At 39.2% G+C, this 25,144-nt stretch overlaps 1 protein-coding gene across 2 annotated transcripts; it reads right to left on the reverse strand.

Annotated features, from left to right (window-relative positions):
- Window positions 1-587: 587 nt before the first annotated feature.
- Window positions 588-24,878, reverse strand: RAB3GAP1 (RAB3 GTPase activating protein catalytic subunit 1). Of its 2 annotated transcripts, XM_064451063.1 has the most exons (24): window positions 24,786-24,874; window positions 24,644-24,699; window positions 23,732-23,807; window positions 22,322-22,454; window positions 22,012-22,090; window positions 21,214-21,333; window positions 20,449-20,614; window positions 19,575-19,674; window positions 17,063-17,144; window positions 16,181-16,249; window positions 15,321-15,394; window positions 14,551-14,643; window positions 12,928-13,097; window positions 12,442-12,540; window positions 11,932-12,104; window positions 10,866-10,920; window positions 10,215-10,583; window positions 8,967-9,104; window positions 7,119-7,346; window positions 6,491-6,587; window positions 6,298-6,401; window positions 6,073-6,188; window positions 4,717-4,819; window positions 588-1,821 (listed from the first exon to the last, which is right to left on the reverse strand). In XM_064451063.1, the coding sequence occupies exons 1-24, from the start codon at window positions 24,801-24,803 to the stop codon at window positions 1,579-1,581; spliced, it is 2,961 nt and encodes a 986-aa protein (XP_064307133.1). In that variant the 5' UTR covers window positions 24,804-24,874; the 3' UTR covers window positions 588-1,578. The 2 variants fall into 2 exon arrangements, with proteins under 2 accessions (XP_064307133.1, XP_064307134.1); XM_064451064.1 differs by lacking the exons at window positions 588-1,821; window positions 4,717-4,819; window positions 6,073-6,188 and having other exon boundaries at window positions 6,504-6,587; window positions 24,786-24,878.
- Window positions 24,879-25,144: the final 266 nt, after the last annotated feature.

Raw genomic sequence — 25,144 nt, forward strand, 5'->3', positions numbered from 1 at the left:
CATGACATTTGCGTTCTCTGAGTACAGTTAACGGAATCACAACTTCAGCACTTTAAAAGAATAGGTCATAATGAGGGATTTTCAAGTTTATACAGCCTTTGTAAGAGGATACACTGCAATGCAAAATTTCAGAAAGAGAGCATCTCAGGAGAGGAGGAAACCAAGAGTATCACAGAGGAGGTTGTTACAGATTATTCAGTAACTAGCTTAGTGCAATATCTTTTAAAGAACCTAGACAGTTAAAGAGTAGCCAAATTGGTCTTTGTCTTTCTCATCCCTTTTAGCAGAGGCGTTTGCCTCAGGTAAAACACAAAAAGCCTGGAGAATGACTTTTGTGACAAGATTTTTCTCTGAAGAAAATAAACTCGTCTTTATCCTGAAAAAAAGTATTTCTGCTTGATTCAGCTTTGTCTGAGGGAAACACTCTAGGCCCTGACCCCCTCAAAGACCTTTCTGGGTAACGTCCAGAGCAAGCGTAACTTTCTCTACTGAATGCAATCACAGTCATAATGCTGCTCCCAGGTCAAATCATGCGAGGATGACATATGAAAAGTATCTTGACGAAACCATTTCTAGGACCCAAAGAAGCCAATAATAAGTTCAGATTTATTGAATAACGTCAACAATATTGTAGCTATTTTTACATTTCATTTTGTTAAGTAACGCTGATCTTTTGCCGAGTCTCATTAAAACACACAAAGACCACCATAAAGCAACACTGGCACGTACAGGTCGCAGCGTTTGCGCGACAGCCGGCAGGTTAGCTTACAGCAGGTGACAGAATTGTTTCATTGTATAGGATCAAAGACACAGTATGTGTTCCAATGGTCCCTGTAACTACCAGCAAGTTGCTCACAGTGAAACACCTCCATCCACACTGCGCACAGACAGCTTGGGCCCGCACGCCCAGGGAAGGACAGAACGTATCTGCAGCTGTGAGTGAGCCGCTTAAGGCTGTCAGGCTCACTATCCACTTACAGTCCCACAAGTATTTAGTCCTGTCCGAGAGAAATGTCCAAGAGCCTTTTGGACAACATCTGCAATGCGAGGAGGGTTTAGCATGAACTAGAACATACTGTATACGTTAAATAAAATTAAGAATAGTTTAGAGGTATTTGCATCTCAGTCATAAACCGAAAAATACTGGGCTCAATATTTATGATTAGCGATAAATACAAATTACTTTTAAGTTTGCACATCAATTTAAGTAGACTAGTGTCACTCGATAAAGGCTGATTAAGAACTGCAAAGCAGCATATTCTGCATGAATTCAACATGATGTATTTGCATACAGCCCCTTCACGTCCATTATTAAACAAGCTAATGCAAAAATATAATACACTCCCTTTGGACAGAGAGGAGATTGCTAAACTTCCTTCCCCAAAGGTCTGGTTAAAACTACTTGTGAAGCCATCCCAAAACTCCAAGTTAGAACTGCCAGTTCAGCTCTGTCCTTGGGAACATGACACTGTCACTAATGACAACCATATTTTCTCCTCACTGCAAGCCGGTCAAGTCACTCTCTAAGCGTTGACTTCCCCAAAGGAAAATGAACAGCATCCTACTTGTGAAGACAAGTCAGAAGAACGTTGTATCTGCTGAAAAGGCACCTGCAAGTCGAAAATCCTCCTTTGTCAGCACACTGTACATGCGCTGGGGCAATGGCTTGGAGTAAGGAGCGGGGCGCGGGACGGTTGCACGCAAAATCACCTCGCGGCCCGTGGGCGGCGGGAAATCTGAAACAGCCCCCGCGTTGAGTCTTCGCTCCTCCGATGAACCTGCCCTCCTCAATTCTTCGTCAAGTGGAGGCACTGCAGAAGCCTTAAATAAGAGCAGAGGTGTAATTACAGGGCAAGCTGTTTCTTAATATTAGGATTCAGAAAATATTTGTCAAGAGGAACAGAGGAAGATTAGAAATGGTAAACACATCAAAAGGCTTTATGTGTACACAGAGCAAGACACTAATGGGATGTCAAGAAATAAACTGCGCACAATTGAATGGAAGAACCTTCATGTGTGGATGGTGAAGCTCAGCCTAGATTAAGCTCCTGATTTTTTGGCAGTGTGAAGCGAGGGTTTTGGCCCCTTCTCAAGCAGGGCTCTCTTCTCAGCCCTCTGTAGCTACACAAGGCCATGTCAGCCTCCTTTTAAAAATAACCAGTGCCATTACTGGAGTCTTGACAAAAAGTCACCTGCCTTTTCAAACTCAAAACCCTACTTCAATATGTGCTTTTCATGGCCAAAGAGAGGTTTGCCAAAATGACACTGTGCAATCTCCATCGACGCTCGTTGCCTCAGAGCCAGTAAGCAGCAACACTAAAGTCTGAATGCTGGCAGGAGGGCTGGAGTGCTCCAGCCAGCCCAATAAACATTCCCTGACTACATATCTACACACCCCAATACCCTACAGGGTCCTAATTTGAGTGGCAGAACCCCCTGGCTGACCCTTGTGGCCCCTCTCAGCTGCCCCACTGCACCTGGGCTCCTCACACACTCCGCAGGAGCGCGACCGGCCCGCTCAACTCTGCAGCCTGTGTCCCAGGGGCAGCCCTAGGGACAAGTGCCGCTTGTTCCCACAACAGCAGTTCTAGGAAGCCAACAGAGAGGAAGTTCCCTGGGCTACACTTCCTCACGCAATCACCCCAGTTCTTCCCCAAACCCCTCTGTGTCTCTGTCCAAAAAGCTCAGTTGTTTCAGTCAGTACTGGTATCTGGGACTGTGACATTCAGGTACTGTCCATCTCTAGCCAACCCCCCCAAACATCTGGCTGTTCAATAAACAAAACACAGTGACGGCAACAGAGAAGAATATAAGGGCAAGGCCACATATTTCAGCATCAGAAAGTGTTAATATTCCCTTGAAGAAATGATTTCTGTTTGGTAGGCTTTTGTTTTTATTTTGAGGGTTTTTTCTTTAAGATTTCTCTCTCTTTTCTGTTTGGCTCTAAAAATAAAGTCTGTGAATGAGGAAAAACCATTCTGGAAACACAAAATTATTTTTATGCTTAATATGTGAACAACAGTACAAACTAAATCAGGCTGCTGTACTACATCTACCAAAAGGTTCAGCTCTGTGCAGCTAGGGAAGATGAGCGGGAAACGAGGGACAAAGTTGGTTACCTCATCAGAAGATTCAGTCAGCTTGGAAAGGGATGAGAAAAGAACCAGTGATGAAAGATAGAAACAAAGGCAAGTCAGAGGTGACTTACAAGAGGTTAGGAGGAGACTGTAGGCTTAAGAGACATCATGCACTCTACTTCCAAGAACATGCATTTGCTATGATAATTTTCCTGAGAAAACTTGAGAATATAACAACACATTTTACACAACTCAGAGGAGTCCGGGTTCAAAAAGGTCATGAGCAAGGAACTCGTTCAACTTCTATTTACCAAACAGCTCTCTAGTGAACTAATTCATGGTAGACTAAACAAAAGGGGGGTTTGGTAGCAAGTGAGCTCCTGTCCCACTAAGAATTCTTAATTAACGGTGACCAGCTACTAGTGGGAAGTACCTGTAACCTAACTTTAGATGCTGATGTTTCAAAAGAAACAAAGCCCTAGAAATTTACGTACATCTTCATCGGACATCAACGCTAGAAACTCGTACTCAGCTTTAAAAACGTAATGCCTCAATATTAAAAAGGCATGTGCATACGCTCGCACACGCCTACAGGGCACAATCTTAGGCTTTAACAGGGAAGCCTATAAGTAAGGCTGCGTGACATGGTGAGATCTGCAACCAGATTTTCCCTAGAGAATAGAAGGGTAAAACAAATGTTCTGATTTTAATTTCTCAGAATAACGACGGTCTGTTTTCAGAATGGTCCTTTTTATGCTGAGTTGCAAAATAGAGATTGATATAAAAGCATCCACACCTCAGAAGAGTTTAATTCCCAATCACAAAATTTTTACAGCAGTGATTTCCAAACAGGATTTCAGGTTCTAAGATGTCTGCAATACTATGCTACCTTGTTATTACCACTGTAATTAAATTTTGGTTAGATAATTTCATGCTATTAACAGGTGTAATTCTGACAGAAACTGAAGGCTGACTGCAGTCCAAGAAGTTTGGAAATCAATACTTTAGGGCTAATTATTCCCAAGGCTGCTTAAGATAAAAAGGGAATATTTATCCCAGTACAGGCTGGGGAAGGGTTTCCAGAGAATACATACAACACTAGCAACAAGTAAACTGAATGTAGAGTTGTACTGGAGAAGAACTGAAACTGTTCCTAAGCACACCAGTTTCCATAGAAGACATCTCAAGTATTCCAGGTATAAGCTCCAGACAAAAAGTTACTCCTTCTAAAACATTTAATATTATGACGTTTCTCTACATTCCTATGTGAAACAATCACCACACTTGATTGCTCCTGCTGTGATGTTGCATATATTGTGCAAATTGAGTAAACCAGAAATTTGTGCCGTAAGAGCATTACTGATGTTACCATTTGAAGTAAATCAAGCATTAATGACACCTTAATCTACCCAGCTGGCTTTAATTGTTTAACATCTCAGGTCACTTACTCTTCTTTCATCTTGCGAGGTTCTGTTATTGCCAAAATCATGTCGAACATCACAAAAAAAACACCCTCAAGCACATTTATGACAATACGTGCATATACGCAGACAAAATAAACTGGCATTGTATGGTAAGTCGTTGCCTCATACTGCTCAAATTAGAAGTGCCTGCAAAGCAATCAAGAGCTCTCTCTTACCCTCTGAGCATTCACGAACAGCTTATGAATAATGCTACCAGCAGGTCCTCTTCCTGCACCAATAACTGACACTTCTGGCTGCTCCAGGAGACAGTTTACAAATCTGGTGGCACAAATTATCGAAAAGGAAAAAAGGAATGTTTAATTCTCAGCTGTATCCAGTTTGCTAATCTAAAACCTGAAGTGTTTCCTGTGAGGCGGTCTCCCCCTAGCATCATATGCACAGAGCGCGAACCGGCAGACGCTCTCAAGGGTTCCCCATTCTAAAAGTTTAAGGAAAAAACCCTGATGTTTCTCAGTATCCCACTCAAACACTATCATCACTTTTCCATCCCTTTACTCTTTTCCCTCTACTCTAAAGACTAACCCCCCCCCCCAGCCTTCAGTGTTCCCTCTGACCTTGTTCTCTTTCTTTCATGCTAATGCAAGCAGCTGTTCTTTCACAATGTAGGTCAAAACTAAGCTGAACAGAGCAGCCTCCCACGCAAGGTCAGGAAAGGCCGAATTGCATAGCTGTTTGCAGTACAACTCCAGCAGCAGGGCCAATTAACACCTATGTTGCAATTCAGCCTCTGAGAGGATCTACTTCTCTCAGTTAACTGCAAATGGAACACAGGCTCCTAATGCAGGTGTAAAAACTCAACATGAAAAGCCTTCATGGTGTCAGCTGCGCAGAAGTAACAACAGGACATTTTTAGCACAAAGATACTGCATCGGACTGACATCACTCCTCTGAGCTCCCAGCATGTGCTACAAAAATGTCATCTCCCCCTCTCAGCGCAGCAGCAAGAAGTTAACATGTTTGTTTTAACATTACATGAGTCATCTTAAGCAATATGTAAATAATCTAACAGCAGGTAGTGAAGCAATGAAACATGGCTCATTGATTTTCATTCATATGGTTCCTCAGTAATATGTTTCAAATTAGTAAGGAGACTAGAATCAAAAAGAAAAAAAAGTAACTTTGAGGGGATTCTGTTCCCTATTAGTTATAGAAAACATGAAATTCCTAGTCCTTCTAATTTCACCTCTACTGTAACAACGGTTCATCAAATATACCATTTACATACATGAAAAAATAAATTATACCCCCAGTACTGCCAAGATAAAAACAAAATAATTTACAATAATCTGTATCACATGTCTTCAAAGAGACAGTTACTTAGAGGGCCAATAAGGGTACCCACATATAACATCTCCAGGTTGCCTAGGGACAGGGATGCCTAATGCTTATTGCTAATAAATATGATTTTTTAGTACTTCTGTATTATCACCACTTCCATCCGTCCTAAATTTTGTAACTTCAAAAAAAGTGCATCAGAGGAAAAGCAAAACAACACGGGGGGAATCAGTCACCTTTGCAGATCTTCTTTCTCCTCCTCATTTTCACATTTCTCTACCCCAAATTTTGCTTTCAGAGACCTGGCCCTGGCAATGATAGCTTCCACACTCATAATCTGAGTGATGATTTCCTGCAGGAGATCAACAAAAATGAAAATTAAAAAGATGTTCTTTTGGTACCTCCATGAACAGTGTCAAAGTCTGTTAGGTTTTCAGCCCCAACGAGTACAAAATCCTTACTTCCAACTTCTTGTCCTCTGGATTAGCAAATCGTAGAACTTTGCTGGAATGGGATATTATCTGCTTAATAATCTTCTTAACTGAGGATATATCTTCTAGTGCTTCTATTGGGAGGAAAAGAAATGAAGAAGTTGTAATTATTGCATCAGTGTTCACCCTTAAATATCTTAATAATATATTAAACATTATTTACCTTCTTCCTTTACCTTGAGTACAGCTGCATGGATGATGCAAGGCAAGAGGTGCCTTGCAAGGTCAGCTGGCTTCTGAACTGCCAGGTAATGAAGCACCTATAATGTTAGAAAATTTAATACATTACAGATCAAAACTACTTCCCAAAGATAAGGTTAACTACGAAAGACGAGCACCTACACTGAAGAATTCACAAGAAGAGAGCACTGTTGTTAAGGCAGGACTCAACAGATAGTTCTTACACAAATCCTCAGTGATTGCTTTCAGTCCCAACAGGTCAGAATGAAACTAAAAATAATTATGTTTCAGGAACACTTTAGTTTCCTAACACATACATGAAGCTAAAAACCTGGTTTATTTACTAATAATTCAAAGTAGTACTTAAGTAATACACCTCATGAAGTTACATTCCACACACTAATTATTTCAGACACTTCAAACTCACTGTTGCATGGCAGCAAGAATTTCCAATGAACCCTAAGCCATGTCTAAAACAGTTTGGTGACTCCAAGAATACTGTGTGATGGCATGTTAATTTTTAAATCATGCAGGAGAAAGAAGAAAGGGATGATGTGAATTTTTGTACAAGCATTACAGACCAGACTATCACTAGCCACAGAGCTTTTTACCTTCTCTGCTTCTCTAGTGTCATCAAACAGTCTCTTCTGCCTCCGGGCTGGGACTGGTTTTGCTGTCTCCCAGGCCTCTACCCACATGTTACTGGGAATCTTCATTCGGGCACTTAGCTCACCCTTAATTACTATATTCCCCTTTTCATCGACCACTTCCTCTTCGATGTAATCCCGAGGGGAGTACCACCTCACAAAATCCTCCAGACAACAGCCAGGATTAGCCGCCTGGAATGAAGAGGAGATGAAATTTGTGCCTGAAAAATCCTATAAAAGTATAATAACCTGGGTAGGAAGGCAATATGGTTTAGTGGGCAGAGCAGAGCCTAGGACCCAAAACTCCAGGAGTTCTGTTCCCAGTCAGGAAACTGGACACTAGAAAGAGACCTGGGAGGGTGAGGGGATAAAGTAAGTATAAACCAAGACAATGGGGCAGGGGGGGGAACCCATATCATCAACAGAGAAACCCTCATCCCCCCAAAATAGTACATTCATTGGTTATTTCTGGCAAGCTCAAAATTATTCTGTGAAGTCAAGCTTCTATCGGGTACTTGATACATGCAATAGATATGAATTTTCACTACATTTGTTATGTATAAGCTTAAACCATTAAAGACTTAGATCAAAAATAGCCCAAGCCTGAAAGAATCACTGGGCTGAATAAATATGCTTCCAGCACTGACTTGCCATCCTTTAACACTCCAGTAACAAAATTTACCTTTTCTTCTGGCTTTAAAAAGGAACTTTTAAAAAAAAAAATCTCCCCCAAACAAAAACCTTTCACTTTTCATAGATTCAATGTCAACAATAATAAATACATCCGTAAGTCTAGACCATAAAAGGAAACCGAGCTTCCTCAGTGTACCTATCGAGAGCACACTCCCACTTCAAATTATGGTTCCATATTCTTTGAGTTTTTAGATCACTTGCACCATATAAATAAAACTGCTACAAATATCTGACATGAATCACTCCTTATAAACTGATGTTATGCTTTAAATACTCTTACTGTACAGTACATCTGTATCCTTTTACTACAGAGTAGCACTGCAGTAATTAAAAAACCCCAGCTATTTCATGACAAATGCTCCATTCTTTTTCGAGTTTTGAGATCCTCTGATGATAGCAGTGTTACGTGCTCTTAGCTCCCTCTGCAGAGCTCAGAAAAGAAATGGAACAAATTACCCAAAACCACAGCTAGTCCAGTCCCAGTTTGATGAACAGCTGTATAGGGGTTCTAAATAGTGATAACTTATCCATCCTACTAAAGAACAAAACATCTTTAACTATACCTAAAAGTTATGTCCACCTCCCCAGAGTCCGAATACAGAATTGTGAACATGTTAATAGATTTATTTCTTTTCTTTACACCACCTTTACATTTTATCCATCTGGAGTCTGATTAAAGATGCATTTTACAAAGCCAGACACAGTGGAAAGCAGAGGTAAGAGAGACACTAAATGAAAACTACAAGGTGGTGGGAGGGAGAGGCATGTAACTGTGATTCAGGATTCTGACGCTCAAGTTTTCTTCTGACACTATTCTGTATGGGCTTATCCAAGTTTTAATTCCCCATTTATCAAGTGTATGTTTTCGGGTTTTTTTCCCCCTTCCACAGACATTGTGCAGATTTACTGGAACGTTACAGCACAGAAGACTGGATAGACATAGATTTTGAAATGTTTTAAGAGTTTTATCAGTAGGTTTTTATTTTCAACTTTAGCCTATTTTGAAACTTTCATGAAGAAAAAAAGGTCATGAGAAAAACCTCCAAAATTGCTCAACACAAGCAAGAATAGTTTAACTAAGAAGAAAGCAGTCTCTCTTAATTCTTCAAGTAGTACTACCTTAAAAGACTCCATATCTGAGAGCAAGCAGGCGCTCTGCATGCGTGCCCGAAGATGAGCACCTTCTGCTGATGTCCCTAGTTTTGCCAGGACCTCAGACTGTTCTTCCAGCAAATCTTCAGTCATGGGTGCTGGTTCCTGCAACATGGAAAAAGACAAGCTTACAAATGGCCTCTGCTAGACTTAGCCCATATTAAGGAAGGAGGAGTGGAAACCTCCCCATCACCAGAAGTTCATTCTACTGTATTTGTACTCAGGAAATCATCTTAACTTTCTACTGCTTACACTGTTTATAGCATAAAGCTGTGCACCTGAAGAAGATGCTGACAAAAAGGAAGTAGAAAGAAAACAACCTAAGAATGAAGTAGCAATATAAGGATATATTAAAATGCTAAAATCCAGATCAAGTCCAGGAAGTGTTTGACTGAGACTATTTTGCTGAGATGGATGAAAATCCACCTGTGTAGATTCTTTGCCATTGATGCTGTCAACACATAATTAATTGACAACATTTTGCCTGAGTACACTCTGCTCATACCTTTTACCCATGCAAAGTAACATTCATTAAAAGTAATTTCTCTCAAGTGAATGGAAAATACTGTATTCTTCATGCATGGCTGATTTCAAACTACTTCCTCTGACACCACTGCTTCCTATTTCATCCCTAGACACTCTACAGGAAAGTCTGTGTCAAGTAACATTTCCATTTGTTTGATGATAAACCTGCTTTAGGTAATGGTGTCAAAACCTGATGGCTATGGGCTTTTAGATACGAGTTGAGATTTTTTTTTCTAATAAGAAGAAAGCAAAAAAAAAAAAGTAGCAGCAAAACTGATCCAGTGCTCTCATCCGTCAGCTAGAAACCTTCGTGGTGGAAGGACCACAGGAGTTTCTACTTTACAGGAAAGAAAGCAAGAAGGGGATGGAAGATGCCTCAAGAGCTGGAAATAAAAAGAAACCCAAATTTAAGGTAGGCAAGACAGCTTAATTCTTGTTTAAAAAAATCTGTGTGTGAAACTTGGTAATGAGACCCATTCTTACATAAAACAAAGAGCATGTGAGACTCCAGTTTAACAGCCTCATCAAGTTTTAAAAATGGAAAACAAGGTCTTAGGCCAAAAACACTTGGTAACTTTAACAACAGATTAGGCTATAACCTGCGAACTATATATAATTTTACAATCCTAGGTACAAGCCATATTGCTTGGGAGTTGTACTGCACATCTGGCTCAGCTATTGCTGCCTGACCTGTGTTATCGGAATGTAGAGAGGCTCTCCTGGATGCAGCAGCATCAGCTTTCCGTGCGGATGCAAACGACCTTCTGGTTTTAAGTTTACAGCCTCTTTGTTGCCTTCTTTTGCTCCTCCTTTCTTTCCATTGTCCTGCCCATTTCCTTTAAGATCTTCTGTGTCACTTAGACATTCAAAAAATTCCTCTTCACTGTCACTCCACGATTCCCAAGACTTGCCAACTTCTTTTTCCTTGTCAGGGTTATCTCCAGAGTGGTCTGCTCCTTTTCCAGCATCACCAGAAGTACCACCAGGTGAACGATCAGACGTGTTCCCCCTTTTCCCCTCATCTCTTGCTTTCTTTCTTTCAATGCAACAATTTAACATCTAACAAGTTAAAGGGATAAAACACTGTTCAGCAATTACTTCTCTTATGGAAACAATGTCACAGAAAAACTTGGAGAGTCACCCAGAATCTCTTAAAATTCTAAAAGATAACAATTCCATTGAACTTGTTGCTATAACAAAGACTTTCCCAAGAAATGAAGTCCAGACCCAAAAATACAAGCATAACTAAATCTACAACAACAATATATTTAGCTAATAATTGCTATAAAATGTTGACAGTTTCCTTAGGAGAAAAATCATTCTTAAATTTCAGATATTTACCTGAAGTTTCTGATGCAGTAAACAGCATCTCAGATCTGGAGGGCCATTAGCTAATCTAACAAAAGGTAGAAGTGTAACCATTATCAATTATAAAGTTGAATCTTTCACACACATGTGGTCTTAAATCATACGAAATCCAAAAGAGGGGCAAATATCCACATTGAACCCACCCCCACCATTTCAACTATGCAGCTCTTCTGTGGTCTCAGAAGACAAGCTAGAGATTGAACAAGCCCAGAAGTTAAACTACATTTTTTTCCTAGAGGTCATTTCTGAACCTCAGAGATCATTTACACTAGTACAAAACAGACACGCCCTGCATTCCTGGTCAGTTTTCCATTTGGAACTTGAAAGGGTAACTGTTCTCAAACAAAAATAAAGCACCTTTGACTTTACTTTTTAAACTGCAATGATACAGTAGGGTGATCTCTATATATTTCAACTCCTATTTTATCTGTTAATGTAACCATTTGAAAGTACGAACTAGTGAGAAAACAATCAGTCCACCCTATTTAAAAAAAAAAAAAAAAGGATATATTTTTACTCTACATCATCTTGACAGAACCCTTTGTCTGGTATGCAACAAGCTCTGCTGCAGCAGACGTAACCTGCAAGGGTTGGAATACTTGATAAGCATTAGCTGCTTGAAGAGGCTGTTAACACCAGTAGGAACTTGGAACAGCTCCCTTAGAAAAGTGGTGAAACTAAACCACAAAGCAAAGGTGTTTCTCCCTATCTCAGCTCCTTCATTTTTATCTAATGATGAACTGGAAGCCAAGCATTCACATAAGCTTTCTTTTTCTTTTTCCCCACCCGCATTCACACAGCGGAGTGCTCTTTAACTTGAGCTTCCCCAGGAATCTTGAAGTTTTCAAAGGAGGGCACAGATGCTCTTCCCTACTCCCTATCCTTTCTTGCTTTAAGGAAGTAGGGCAATAAAAACAGAGCATAGCATTTGCAATTTAAAAAACCAAAACAGTATGTTTCAAAGTCATAGCGAACTCACTCTGCTCCTGAAACAAAAAACATTTTCTATGACAAAGCAACAATAACAAAAAAATCTTACCCTGGAATCAGGTAGTTGTTCTCCCATCTGTAGCGCATTTCTAACACAAATTCTTGCCAAAGATGTGCCACTCCTTTTACTCCTCCATGGTAGAAGTTTATCATACAAAGACATAAAGCTAGTTTGTATGTCAGACTATCAGAAGGAGCAGATTTAAACTGACTGAAGAGATTCTACGCAGGAAATAAAAGAAAGGAGGAAATACAGGAATAATGGCATATTTTCCAAAACCATCAATCTTTTTCTTGTTTGTCAATACAAGTGGCTAACTAACATTTAAATGTAATTAGCCTGTAAGCATAAGCTACCAAAAATGACAGTCTTTGAAAGAACAAAAAAAAAAAAATTCGGGGAGGGACCCACTATTTCTACCTAAAGATTCCACAAAGGTAAGTCCCTTTTTCCAAAAATTATCTATTATGAGACACAGGGCAACCACAGCAAAGCCTGTACGAACACACACTCAGGATTTCCTTCTCCCTCTCACAAGTGCCCGTCAGTAAAACTTACATAATCTTCATTCTCTGGAGGAGGATTGTTTCCTGCTGAAGAGCTCATTCTGCTTTCAAATCCATCTGCGAGTTTGTCAGCAGCATCAGGAAATAAGAACTTGAAGAAATAAAAAAATCCAAACTTCTGTCAGTATGTTTTTCCTGCTTTTCCCACTTTCTCCATAAAGCTACTGCTGGTTAAATACCAGCAACACCTATAATTAAAACTGTTTGCAGAGTTCAGAGTTCATTTTCAGCCCACTTATATTCCAAGACTTTTAACAACTTCGGCTGTTTCAAGAAGCTGATATATGCAATTCAAATAACCGAACTGACATCAGACACTTTTTTATTTATATATTATTATAATAATTACGCTTAAATTATTTTAAATATTATTATAATCATATTTAAAATCCTGCTATAAACTATAAACCAAATGCATCAGTGGAAGCATGAAATACATGCTTTATATGAATTTAATATGTATGGACAGCTCACTTACCAGAAGAATAGCATTCAGAACTTCATTGTTTAAAGGTGATTCATCTACACCTCTGTGCTTGCGAATTTTCTTCTTTGCACTGTGAACCATATTTGTGACTGATAATTTATGGATCGGGACTGGTGCTGGCTCTGTGAGCTTCGACAAAGCATGGGTAATATCAGCAACCTCTACAAAGTAAAGTAAAAATAATTAGAACAAAACAAAAAAAGAAACACAAGACCATCTCCTTTCAAAAGTTCACCTGTCATATTCAGTCTACTTATCTTGTATTGATTTTTAACAACCTGTTAACCAGAACTACACCCATGCTGTCAGGTTCCATACCTGATATTCACTGCTCTTAGTCACAAAGATAGCAGTAGAACGAGGTCACAAATGAGTCACAGGCTGTCCTTGATTTAATTTACTGAATTAAGCCTAGAGTGAGTTGGCCATAGATAGCGCCTGCCACCTACTGCAGCAGTACGGCATACTTGCAGACAATTAATGGCAGAGTATCAGCAAAAGCTTGCTGAAGAGATGCTGTTTATACATGATATCAACAAATACACTGTAGGTAATAAAGACTGCTCAAGCACGTGCTATTTATTTAGGTGAGCCTTAAATAAATCCAGTATTAATCACTATATATATGGCCTTACATTATGTAAGCACAATTCTGGTTTGGGAATCCTTAGGTAAACTCCTCAAATCAAAAGATTTTTTTCCAGGATTGCTGATGGTAAACTTTAGAATCTCTCTTACAATAAAATGAACTAACGTTGTTAAAGAAAAGGGCAGACAAATTTAAGTGAATAATTACCAGCAGCTTGAAAAACCTAATTTGGGCAAACATTTCAAGAAAATCAGAGATAAGGGGGGCTAAAGAAACTGTACGTCATGCACTAGGAGTAATACTTTTCACACCTTTTCAAGCTAACTAGCGAGCTCTGTCAAAACTAAGCCCAAGTATAACCAGAGAAAATACATTGATACAGGCCATATTTGGAGAGAAGAAAAGGTGACGAGACAGGAAGGAAGGGAATGTTCACCATATATAGCTAGAAAAGCAAAAGAACAGGACAGAGACATCATAAAGATGCCAGTATCTATGCTGTTGGGATAAAGTCTGACCTTTGGTCAGATAATTTTGGTTTGTTTAGGGTTTTGGATTTTTTTTTTCCTTAAAGTTCTGTAAACTGGAGAGGATGACAGCAAAGCCTTTTAAACAGATTAAAGATTCTTTAAACTGGCTGTTAAAACACACACTACACAGTATTTCAAAAAGCAGAAAAAAGTGGACAAAATACAAAAATACATAAAACAATACAGACAAATCTGCTTGATGTGTGCTCAAAACCAACTCTGGTACACAGTAGTCAAATTTTCCAGTGGGAAAAAAACAACTATAACAGAGGCAATTGCCCTCTGGGGCTCTGGGATCTAAGGTTGCCTAGAATTCATGAGAAGTTATACTGTGTAGCACTGACCAGAAAATTCCTGGGAGTACTACAGAAAATGCCTAGGAGTTACAAGTAGAAATACTGATCAATGTAAAGTCAGGAAAAGGGGATAGGGAAGCTAAAATAGCATGAAACAACTAAAAACAAATAACACAAATCAACAAGATTTTAGTTTTACCTTTTCCTTCCTCTTCAAACGCAGACTTTCCAAGTATCTCATCAGTCGACTCCTTCCGACGGCAAAGCTTGAAGAATTCAGTAAGGAAGTCACCTATAAGAGGAATAAACTTTCTAATTTATCAGAATTATATCCCAATTAAAATCTCATTCAACAGTAAGCTAACTCTCAAAATTATGTCCAAGGCACAGTAATAAATTTTATCTTTTCATCTGAAAGAACATGATAATTTGCTCTGAAGCACAAATCTTTAAAGCACATAATTAAACCTTAGGAAAATGCACACCTAGACAGCTATCAGCCACCTCTCCAGAGCACAGCTCTGCATGCAGTTTAATCCATTTCTTCACCCATAGCAAGATAAAAATCTGCAGCATATTAATCTTTTTTAGTTTTGAAGCCCTTTTCCCTGCAAGCTAAAAGGCAAGGACGGACAACAGTACAGCTCTCCAGGCATACCAATCCTGCCTGTCAGACAGACTGATTCAAATAAGGAAATATATATATGCAGAAGGCATTTAATAAAATTTAAAGATTCTAGGAAATCTAAATTTTCACAGAACACACATAGTAAATGCTTATTCTCTGAAACCTGATGAAGAACAGCAATGAAGTTCATGGTACACAGACACTGAACAACCTACAACAGAAACTTATGTTTTTAGAAAGTTTGTGTTCTTGAAAGAGAAGGTAATCAACAATTCAATCCTAACTTCACAACTTAATAGCTTAAAAGCCATAAGAGGAGACAGGGAATTCTGATGTCTTACCCAACAGACACTGAGGGTTATCTGCTTTTCTGACTCTCACAGACCACTGAGGTGCTTGAATAGGATCCAGGTCCCTTAAACAACAACAACAAAAAACCATACACGCAATAAAACCCAAACAAAAAAGAGAACCATAAGTATCATGCTGTCACCGTAAGTATGTAAGTATGCAAAAGATGAGTATCAAATTCTCAACAAATATAACGTCATAGCCAGTTAGGCCATGGAAGCCATAATATACATCATATTACATAGGAGAACACGACAAACACTCTAAAACACAAGCAAGAGTCCCCGTTCTCATGTACATATATAATGTGAATGTGAAACATACAAGAACAATTCAGTTACAACTAGATTGTCTCCTTTTAAAATGTAGTAATGTTGAAAACTCATTCCTACATTAATTAAAACACTTCTGGGTTTTTGTTTTTTTTTTTTTCTTCTTTATTAAGTATCAGTATACACTGCTCTTCCTCTTTAGGAAGCTTAGCGGAAAACCTGGCTAATAATTTTTAGGAGAGGGATGTCAATCAGTTAATTCTTTTTACCTTCCACGTACCACTATCACCTTTTCCAAGAACTATGCAATACACAAAACTTTTTAGTCTAGCATGGGAAGATGCCCAAAGGTGGAGGTGTGTTTTCTGTTTAGATTATGATACAATATTTTCTCACACAGAAATGCATTTCAAAAGAGTGTTTTCCCAAATTAGATGTTCTATCAACTGACCTTAGCATCCTTCAAAATAGGTTCTCTTTCACACACAAAGCCATGCACATTTTAGATGTCACTAAAATGCAGCAGTTAACAAAGAAAGTATACTTCTAGATAGTTGCAGTTCAGACAAAATACTTACGAATAAACATCATTGTCAACAATTATACCTTCCGTTAGGTGAGGCCATGTAGTAGCTAAATGAAGCTCACTGAAACAAAACAAGATATAAATCTTTCAGTGCTAGTAGAAAGTGTTCTCTCCATCATAGTTAAGATCTTGAAAGGTATTCGTGATAGTTCATATTTAAGTCCCTCTACATATTTTGCAGTCACATCCAGAAATGTGCACGTTTTCCAATGAGTCTTCTAGTTGCATACATTGTGTTGCTTATTCTACAGCACATCTTCCAGTATTGCACTAAACTTCACGATTACCTGGCACACGGGGCTTTCACAACTCCCCTCTACAAAAGGAGAAATTGTGCATCGTATTCTAGGTATCGAGGTACAGAGGAAAGAACAACTTTCATGAACGGCCTACAGCATTAAACACTGTCTGATCATTAAGATGATCCCTAGATTTGGTGACTTGTGACAGGGTGTTCAGGAGAGGACACAGAGACTGTAATAACTCAGTTGACAGACCCTCTCAGTTTAAGTACTACAAATGTCAAAGTAAAAGATTACAGTGAGTCCAACTCTTGAATGAAGGTACACCATTTTTAATGCTTACCTCCAGTTAAGGTATATTCCAACATAATAGTGTCAGAGATAAATGGAGTACTCCAGAAGTTATGGTGAAAGGTTTATCAGCTAGAACTCTGAATGTCATCCCACAATTTTCCAAATGGTCTTATTTGCTGTTAGATTATTACTTTTCATAGATGTTTCTTATGAATAATTACATCATCTATTACAGACATATTAAGTGACAGACAGGCAAAGCTAAGATTTGAAACAATATAACTTGAAGTCCTTCATAAGGAAGTTATAAAACACAGTTTTTTGAACTCGTATCTCACCTAATAGGATCCTCACAGGCACCAAATGGTAACTTCCCAAACTCAAGGCCTCCAACTTCTCCCCCAACTAGAGCATCTATATCTGAAGACAGATCAATATATTTTGCACAGAGAATTTGCAGAATATTTTAAGAAACATATCATCTTAATTTCACAGTAAAAAGACTGTAGCATGTGGGATACCAGAGAATAGCTGAACAGCTAAGGTGACAGCTGTGAAAAAGAAATCTTAGTATATAGACAAAGTAATTGTTTCCAGCAGAAACTGGGAAGTAATCATGCAACTGGACAGTCGAAAAGACAGATAAAATTCTTGTCATCTGTGTTGAGGAGAGGTTATTCCCTTCATAAAGGCAAAGATAATAGCAGAGAGATGATAAAGGCAGCCTTAAGAGTCACTGTTGACACAAAAAGAAAATGGACACAAAATTGCCATAAAAATATTTAGGCAGTAAATCAGTTCCAAGCAGAAACTACTTTTAAAAGGCTGATAATTTTATGAAAAGAGCAATCTGTTATGTGTCCTGCAGTTAAAGACTTAACCTAATGGTCTGGGAGATTCCTTGTAATTCCAAGTACCCTAAAGAGGCCTCCCAGCATTCGCAGCTACTTCCCGTTGTATCAGCCAGTTATATCCTTCAAATATATAGACCAAAATAGACAGCCTTCACTGAGCAAAAATTTAAATGGGTAATAATGTATTGTAATGCCATTATAATAATGCTATTACATCATTTGATCCTTAATTTTAAATGTATCTGGCAAACCATTTACATACAAAACAAGTGAGGTATTTGGACAGATTTGGATAACTTAATTACATAATTTCTCCAGCCTTCTTCTTCAGAGAAGATGAAAGACATTTAAATCCTTTGGTTTTATTTCAGGAGAGATAATTGAGTGAGGATAATGAAGTACAGGTTTAGTTCTTCACAATAAACATGAAACCACAACTGCAGGTAGAAACAGCAGCAAAAATAATGTTGCCCATCCCCGGTTTCTGCAGTACACTATGCCACTAGCTCCCTTCACTAGAATCCTCTAAAAGAGTAAGATTTATTCAAACTGCTCAAATCAAGAGATATGATCAGTGCAGTACAATTCGTTCATCACAAACCAGGGATCCAGACTTAGTGAATGACTACAACAAGGCAGACTTGCTATAGTTATTGACTATAATTGACTTCTGTGTCTGCAGAAATAATAAAAAAACTAACATCTGTAGAACTAGCTTCCCACATTCTTCAGGTAAACTTAGTTTACCTACAAAGAGAAACTATCACTGTAAAAAGCACTGATTTTCTCTGACCCTAAAGAACAGGATTCTCTTTAAATATATTTTCAACACTCTTTGTGTACGAAGTACACAGGATCAACTTCACTATGCATGTCTTCAAAATATACCTTTGATTAGTGTAAGAATTATTTTTTTCTTTTGAGCAAATGAAAGATTAGTAATTCTGTAACCAGACCAAGGTCACACAGGTCCTGTCCCCCTAAGCGTGCCCTAACTACTTTAACCTTGTTACATAAAACTACTACCAGACCAAGAAGAGAACTTGGGCATTTTAATTGTTCCACCACTTTGTGCCTAAAATACTACATCACTAATAAAATGTACGTTAAGAAGGAACTAACATGTATTTTTTTCCTATAAATCTGTCTGCATTTGATCCAGGATAAGTTTATAATTTATTTTCTGATGCTACTTGTATAAAAAACAGGTCTGTTCCTTGACACCCAAGGAAGAAAGTGTTACCACCAAGCAAGCATATGAGAGTTCATTGTGACATTACCAAGTGAGCAAACTCACTCTGTTTTTCCTAAATAGCATCACTATGGCATAAACTTATCACGTCTGGTGTGTGTACTTTAGATTTAAGACTATTCATTGGTTCTCCCCTCCTCCCCCTAATACAAGGCTACTATAATAAAAGGCTCGATCAGAAATTTCTCCTGCATGGAAAAAAAAAAATCAACTGCTTGGCTTATTCAGCATTGTGTAAACAACTACAACAAAAATCCAATATTTTACCTCAATTCAGGACCATATAATATTTTCTCCTTTTCCCAATGTTAATACACTTAAATAGTGAAGTATTAAAATCGGTTATTTTACAGAAATAATTGAGGAATATTCCTAGAACCTGAATCAAAAAATATCCCTATGGAATTCAGGGCAGAATTCTTTACATCTCCACAGCCAGTCATCCTTTTCTCTCCAAATAGATTTCTAGCATCGCTATTATCTCTAAATGCTAATAAAAAAGCATATTTCTAGGCACGGCCTTAACCAAAACTCTTGTCACAACCACAAGCCACAGACATGATTTCAGAGCAACTTTAAGCTGGCTAGCCTACCATAGGGAGTGGGATGGCATTGAGCTGCAACTGAAGCCTCTCCTACTACTGCAGAAAATGTTTTAATTCTTCTGGCAAGATACACTGACATTTTCTTTAGCATTGACTGTTTCTCTTAAAGCAAGTTATTTTGAGGACACAAATCTCCTACCTGGTGGCTGCTGTGGCCAGAAATACTGCTGCCAGTCTTGAAGCACATATGTTAGCCGAATAGCCATGCTAACCGGAGGCAGTGGTGTTAACGGGCATCCCTTGAAAATACGAAAGAAAAAATTTAACAGAAAGAATACATCCTCTCAAACACCCCAGGCCTTGAACAGGCCTTAGTTATGACAGCTTGTGTTAGAACTAATTTTACCAGAACTGCAACACCCCAAGAATTACTAGCAAAGCCACTGCTCAGTAAGATGCTCAGAGGCAGAAGTAAGCACATAAGCTTCACGAGACATTCGTATGCTCCATTTAGCTGGTAACTCACAAGTAACTCTGACCTAGAATGCATTAGGTTTTCATTAAGGACTTTTTTCCTCAGCGTTTCAACAAGGTTGCTGACTACCAATATTAGTCATGAAGTGTTGCAGTCAACCGTATCACTCCAGAAAAAAGCAGTCTGCTCCTCACATTTCATCATGTTGTTCTTCACTCTTAACTTAGCTACGGGGAGCTATAAAGTATTGGAATAAAATCCCACCCCAACCCTCCTCTCTCCTTTTAAACAGCACAAGAGGGTCTATTTTGGGGAGAGGGAAAAGAGAGTTATAACAAGGAGACTGTAAAAAAATACACATTCTTTCACACACCAGTGGAAAATAAAAATAGAAAAAGGTGATAACAGTTGAGGAACAAAACCCATACCAATTGTCACTCTTTATCACTAGATACCAGCGTTATCAGGAAAAAACTTTATTGGTATTGGCAACCCTTACAAAAAAAAAAATCCCTACAAGACTGAAGTGAATCTACACGCAACCAGGTAATAAAACAATTATTCTTAATATCAGTTATATACATTCAGATGCACTTACAATCTTGGATTTGAAGACATCTAGTAATCCAGATAAATGAATATACTGATTTGGCACTTTGCGAAGATGAACCATTTCGAAGTCAGTTCGAACTCCTGGACCCTGACATTCTCCAACATACATTCGTCGCCATTTATGATGTATTTGCACAAACAGTGGTACCTGACTATAAAACATGAATATTTCGGGTTATTTAAATTGTCATGTTGTCTTGTAGTCCTTAAAAATAGCTAAATATTTTAACATGATTTCAACATAATTTCATATTCTTCTGAATACATTTTCTCTTTGTGGAACACAGTTTGAAATGCTTAATAGGAATCACAGAAAAATACTGTTGATTCACCATTAAATGGAACGCCTAATAAATTGTCATGTCATAAGGAAAGCCCTATCCATGACTTCAGTTACCTAATTTTCAGTCTAAATATTTTTGAGGAATATCAAAAAGTTACTGTTACCACACATAGGGAAGGAATCCTCTTCCAAAAGTTATATTTTGTATACCACTTATTCCAACAACTTCTAGCAATTTTTAAAAGCCTTTGAGGTTTTTAAACAATAATGCATATAAACAGCTCATTACATCAATCTTTTTAAAGCTTCCACAGGAAATTTTCTTTTTTAAATCCTTCTATAACAGTATTATGGTGCAAATACACCGTCTCTAAATGTATTTTGCTAACAGTTTAATACTTTTTCCTCACAATAACAGTATGCTAGGATTTCACCTGGATGTGTAAGAAGGTTTATACTTTCACCTACCAGCCAGTGTTTCCTAATGCAATGGAAATGGAACTCAGCAAAAGGTTACATTTGGACTCACTAAGAACTGCGTCGTTATTTGCAGCCGGAGCAATAACCACAAACTCACGTAAGCCATACCTTAAGAGAGAGGAAAAAAAAACAAAACACATTCCTGTTTTTTTAGCAAATCAGCTGAAACACAGAATTTTTAGAAATATTGTAACCTGAATAACCTAGTTGTCACCAGACTCTGGAATCTGTCATTTTGATGCGGGCACCTCTTTCAGAGATGTCAGGAACTGAGTGGACATGGAGTGCTGCAGATTCTCAAATCACAAACTACTGCAGCTTAACAGCATGCAAACACAGTACTCAAAATTATGTGAGGACTTCCAGGTCTATCAGTCCTGAGTTTTCTACTTTATGTTAACAACTATTTATACATAAAAACAATCTCTCTGGAACAACGCTAAAATGTGCTAAAGATTTGCATTTCTAAATATATGGTTGCTGTTGTTGTTTCCTAAGGTGCTACAGCTTTCCTTTTTACAAATACATCTAAATATTACAAATATCAAAGCTTGGTTAGTCTATGAAATTCAGGAAAAAATATTTTTCGAGGGGGGGGGCGGGGAAATAAAGATAGGTTCACTATGGCGAGCTTTTTTTGCACTCATTTCCTGAGTCCAGTACAAAAATTATTTTACGTAAGCTTTAACTCTTGATGGAAAAAAATACACTAGTGATTGTGCCAGCATCAAGGATTTTTCAACTGCTATGCTTATTTGAATTAACAATGAGATGCAGTATACGTACCATCTTACCAGACAGTGAGCTCTAGGAGGAAAGTCATTGCTCATGCACAGCAAGTCCTGCATAGGCAGAGGAAGGGCATCTGGGAAAAAAATAGATACATAAGAACATCAACATTCGTTCAGCTGACTTACAATTTACTGACATTAGCAATTTGTTGAATGCAAAACATACTAAAAGCAGAAACGCCAGATCGCACCAACCAGACCCCAGAAAATTTTCACACAGAAGCAAATCGACACACTGTGAAATCCACATTCTGAAATTGCCTTTTGTCATATCTTTACAGGCATGTAAGAGAACTATCAGCTACCTTCTACCAGTTCTTCTTTCCCATCTTTGTCACTGGGTTCTTGTACAAGGTAATGATGGGTAACTGAGAATCTGAAGTCGGCAAATGAAATTTCATCTGATTTCTCTTCCCATGTTCCTGTGGTGTATACACCCTGCATATAAAAAAAGATATTATTTGATCACATAAATTTAGGTTAAAATTCATAAGCCTTAAAAAGTATGCTGCCTACAGGATCTATAATATTTATTCATCTTCTTCTACTGTTAAATATTTAAGAATAAATAGTTAAGCATGGTTTAATTGCAAAAAAACAGTTCTCAAAGCACTTCATTATAGAGGTAGCTGAATGTTAAAATCCATGTTGCCAATAATCATGCTCATTTCAAGGATGATATATTCCCCTGAGAAGTGGTCAGAATTATATGGCAATAAAGAAGCCGATATATCCTCTCATATGCATCTATGCATCTGAAGTGTTTGCACCCTCAACTTTACCCAAAGACAGAAGTTTCCCACCTGGGATTTTATCTATATCTATACCATTCTACATAAACAGCATATTTACTTTGAATATGCTTTCACTGATAAATGAGCTAGAATTTGCAAAACTTCTGTGTGTAAGGATAATTAATTTTTAAACAAAATACACTACAGGAAATTTTCTAGGAAAAAAAAAAATCAACATTGCTGTACAGATTTGTATGCTGCTACTAAACACAGCAACTTGGATAACCCTTTGATCTGTAAAGGGTGTCTTCTCACTAGAAATCAAGAAGAGAGGTCTGGTCTAGGAAACAAGACAAGTAGGAATACACCAACAGATAAGGTTGAAAACTAGTTCATTAGATAATGTAAGTTTTTGTTCTGAATACTCTGTACCCTGACTAAAATGAAGAAGCATAAAAGTCCTCTAGAAACATAGCAGCCCTTCAATCCAGCAGAGCTGAATTTGTTTGCACTAGTATTCAGAAGAGCTCAGCAATTTCCCCTGCATTTTACAGGACTGAGAAAGCACTACAAAGGCTTTGAAATAAATCTCTCTGATGGATGAACATAGTGAGTCACAAGTACTACTACAGACACCTCAACTGTATGTGAGACGTGACAAAGGCTCAAGGCAGGGCAAAATGAAACTCCTTAAGAACTTAGAACAGTTTCAACCATGTTTCTGGATTCAAAACTGGGAACGAAAAAAGTCACTAGGCCCTGTACAAAGATCCAACTTTGTCATGGAAATAGCCTGCGTGGCAGACAGCCTGCTGATAAATTTACAGCAACTGTTTGTCAAACGGGCACTTTTACAAGCAAAATTCCCCAATACAAATCATTATCAGTCACACCTAAGAAAATGGCAATACGTATAATATATGAGTATATTACTAGTTAGCAATTCAAATTCTAAAAGAAAATTCAGAAGTGGTAACTGACCTTTTCTAGAGGTTTGCCTGAAGAAATCCCAATAAGTTTCCAGTCATTCAATACTTCTTCTATTTTTGAAATAAACCTATTAGGAAGGGGAAAAGGCATTAATACATGCTGAACACTAAACTTGTATTACAGTTCAGCTCCCTAAAAGCAGGCAGTATGTCGTCCTACAGAATTCCTTAAAAAGCATCAAAGAACAATCAAAGAACGAAGAACAATTGCTTCCTTGTACCAATAAAACGATCCTCCTATGTTTATATTGCAGATGATAGTTATTTTTAGCAACTGCTGTGAGCATGCTTTCAGTGTTTACAGAATCTCCACTTCTCTTTCTGGTATTCTATTCTATAGTTTTAACACATACTCCCGTTTTGTTATTCACAGATAAATAAGCATGTGACACAAAATTATGAACTAAATTCAGATTTAAAACGCAGCGCTTAGAATCTTTGCCTCCTTCTGCCACAAACATTGTCACTGGAAAAAGCATTTTAAAAAAGAATACGTTAAGAATGCGGGAGCATTCTTCACCTACATTTTCTCGTACATTGTTCTACTAACTTTTCAGGACTTCGGCTGTAAGATGACTATTTTAATAATCAGGCAGCTCTTAAAGACACATAAGGCCCCAGACGTTTATTCTAATCCCCTGCAGACAGATATCAGGCCAGGCCTTTCCCTCGGTTCAGAAACAGCTCGGCTTGACCCCCCTCAGCCAACTCGGCGGCCGCGGCCGGAGCCTGCGCCGCAGCGGCGTGCCGGTGGGGCCGGACGGACGGAGTGGACGGGGCTCCGGCCAGGCACTAACCGCCGCGGGGCCCCGGCTCCCCCCGGCCGGCTGGAGCGAGCGGGCACAGCCGAGCCCCCCGGCCCGGCTGCCGTGCGGGGAGCGGGGCCGGCGGCAGCACCACCTACCTCTCCCACTCGGAGGCGGTGGTGAAGTCCGTGATCTCGAACACCTCCGACTCGGGCTGCGGGGAGAGAGCGGGAGAGGCAGTGAGCGGGGAGACCGCGGCCCCGACGGGGAGCACAGGGGAGGAAGGGGAAAAACACTCACTTCGCTGTCGGCCGCCATCTTCCGCCGCTGCCGGACAGCCCCGACGGGCGCAGAGGCTGACGGGAAAGCGGCGGAGGGCGGTGCGGAGCTGGGCGGTGCCGGTCGTCCAGCCCCGGCGCCGGTTGTGGCAGTTGCCCCGTCACAGACCGTCGTGGCCTGGTCAGCCGCCCCCGGCGCCCTTCCCTGCAGCCTTCCTTGGGAGAGGACGGCCGGGCGGGCTGAAGTGCCCCAGGCTGGGGCGGTTACTTCACGGCGCTGTGAAGCTGAGGCATGGGCAGGTCTCAGAAACTCCGGCTGCCTCAGGAACGGCCCGAAAGGGTAAACGAAGTGCCTCGCCGGCTGGGTCGCCGGGGTGTTAC

Source organism: Phalacrocorax carbo, chromosome 5 (genome assembly GCF_963921805.1).
Source record: "Phalacrocorax carbo chromosome 5, bPhaCar2.1, whole genome shotgun sequence".
Taxonomy (NCBI): Eukaryota; Metazoa; Chordata; class Aves; order Suliformes; family Phalacrocoracidae; genus Phalacrocorax; species Phalacrocorax carbo.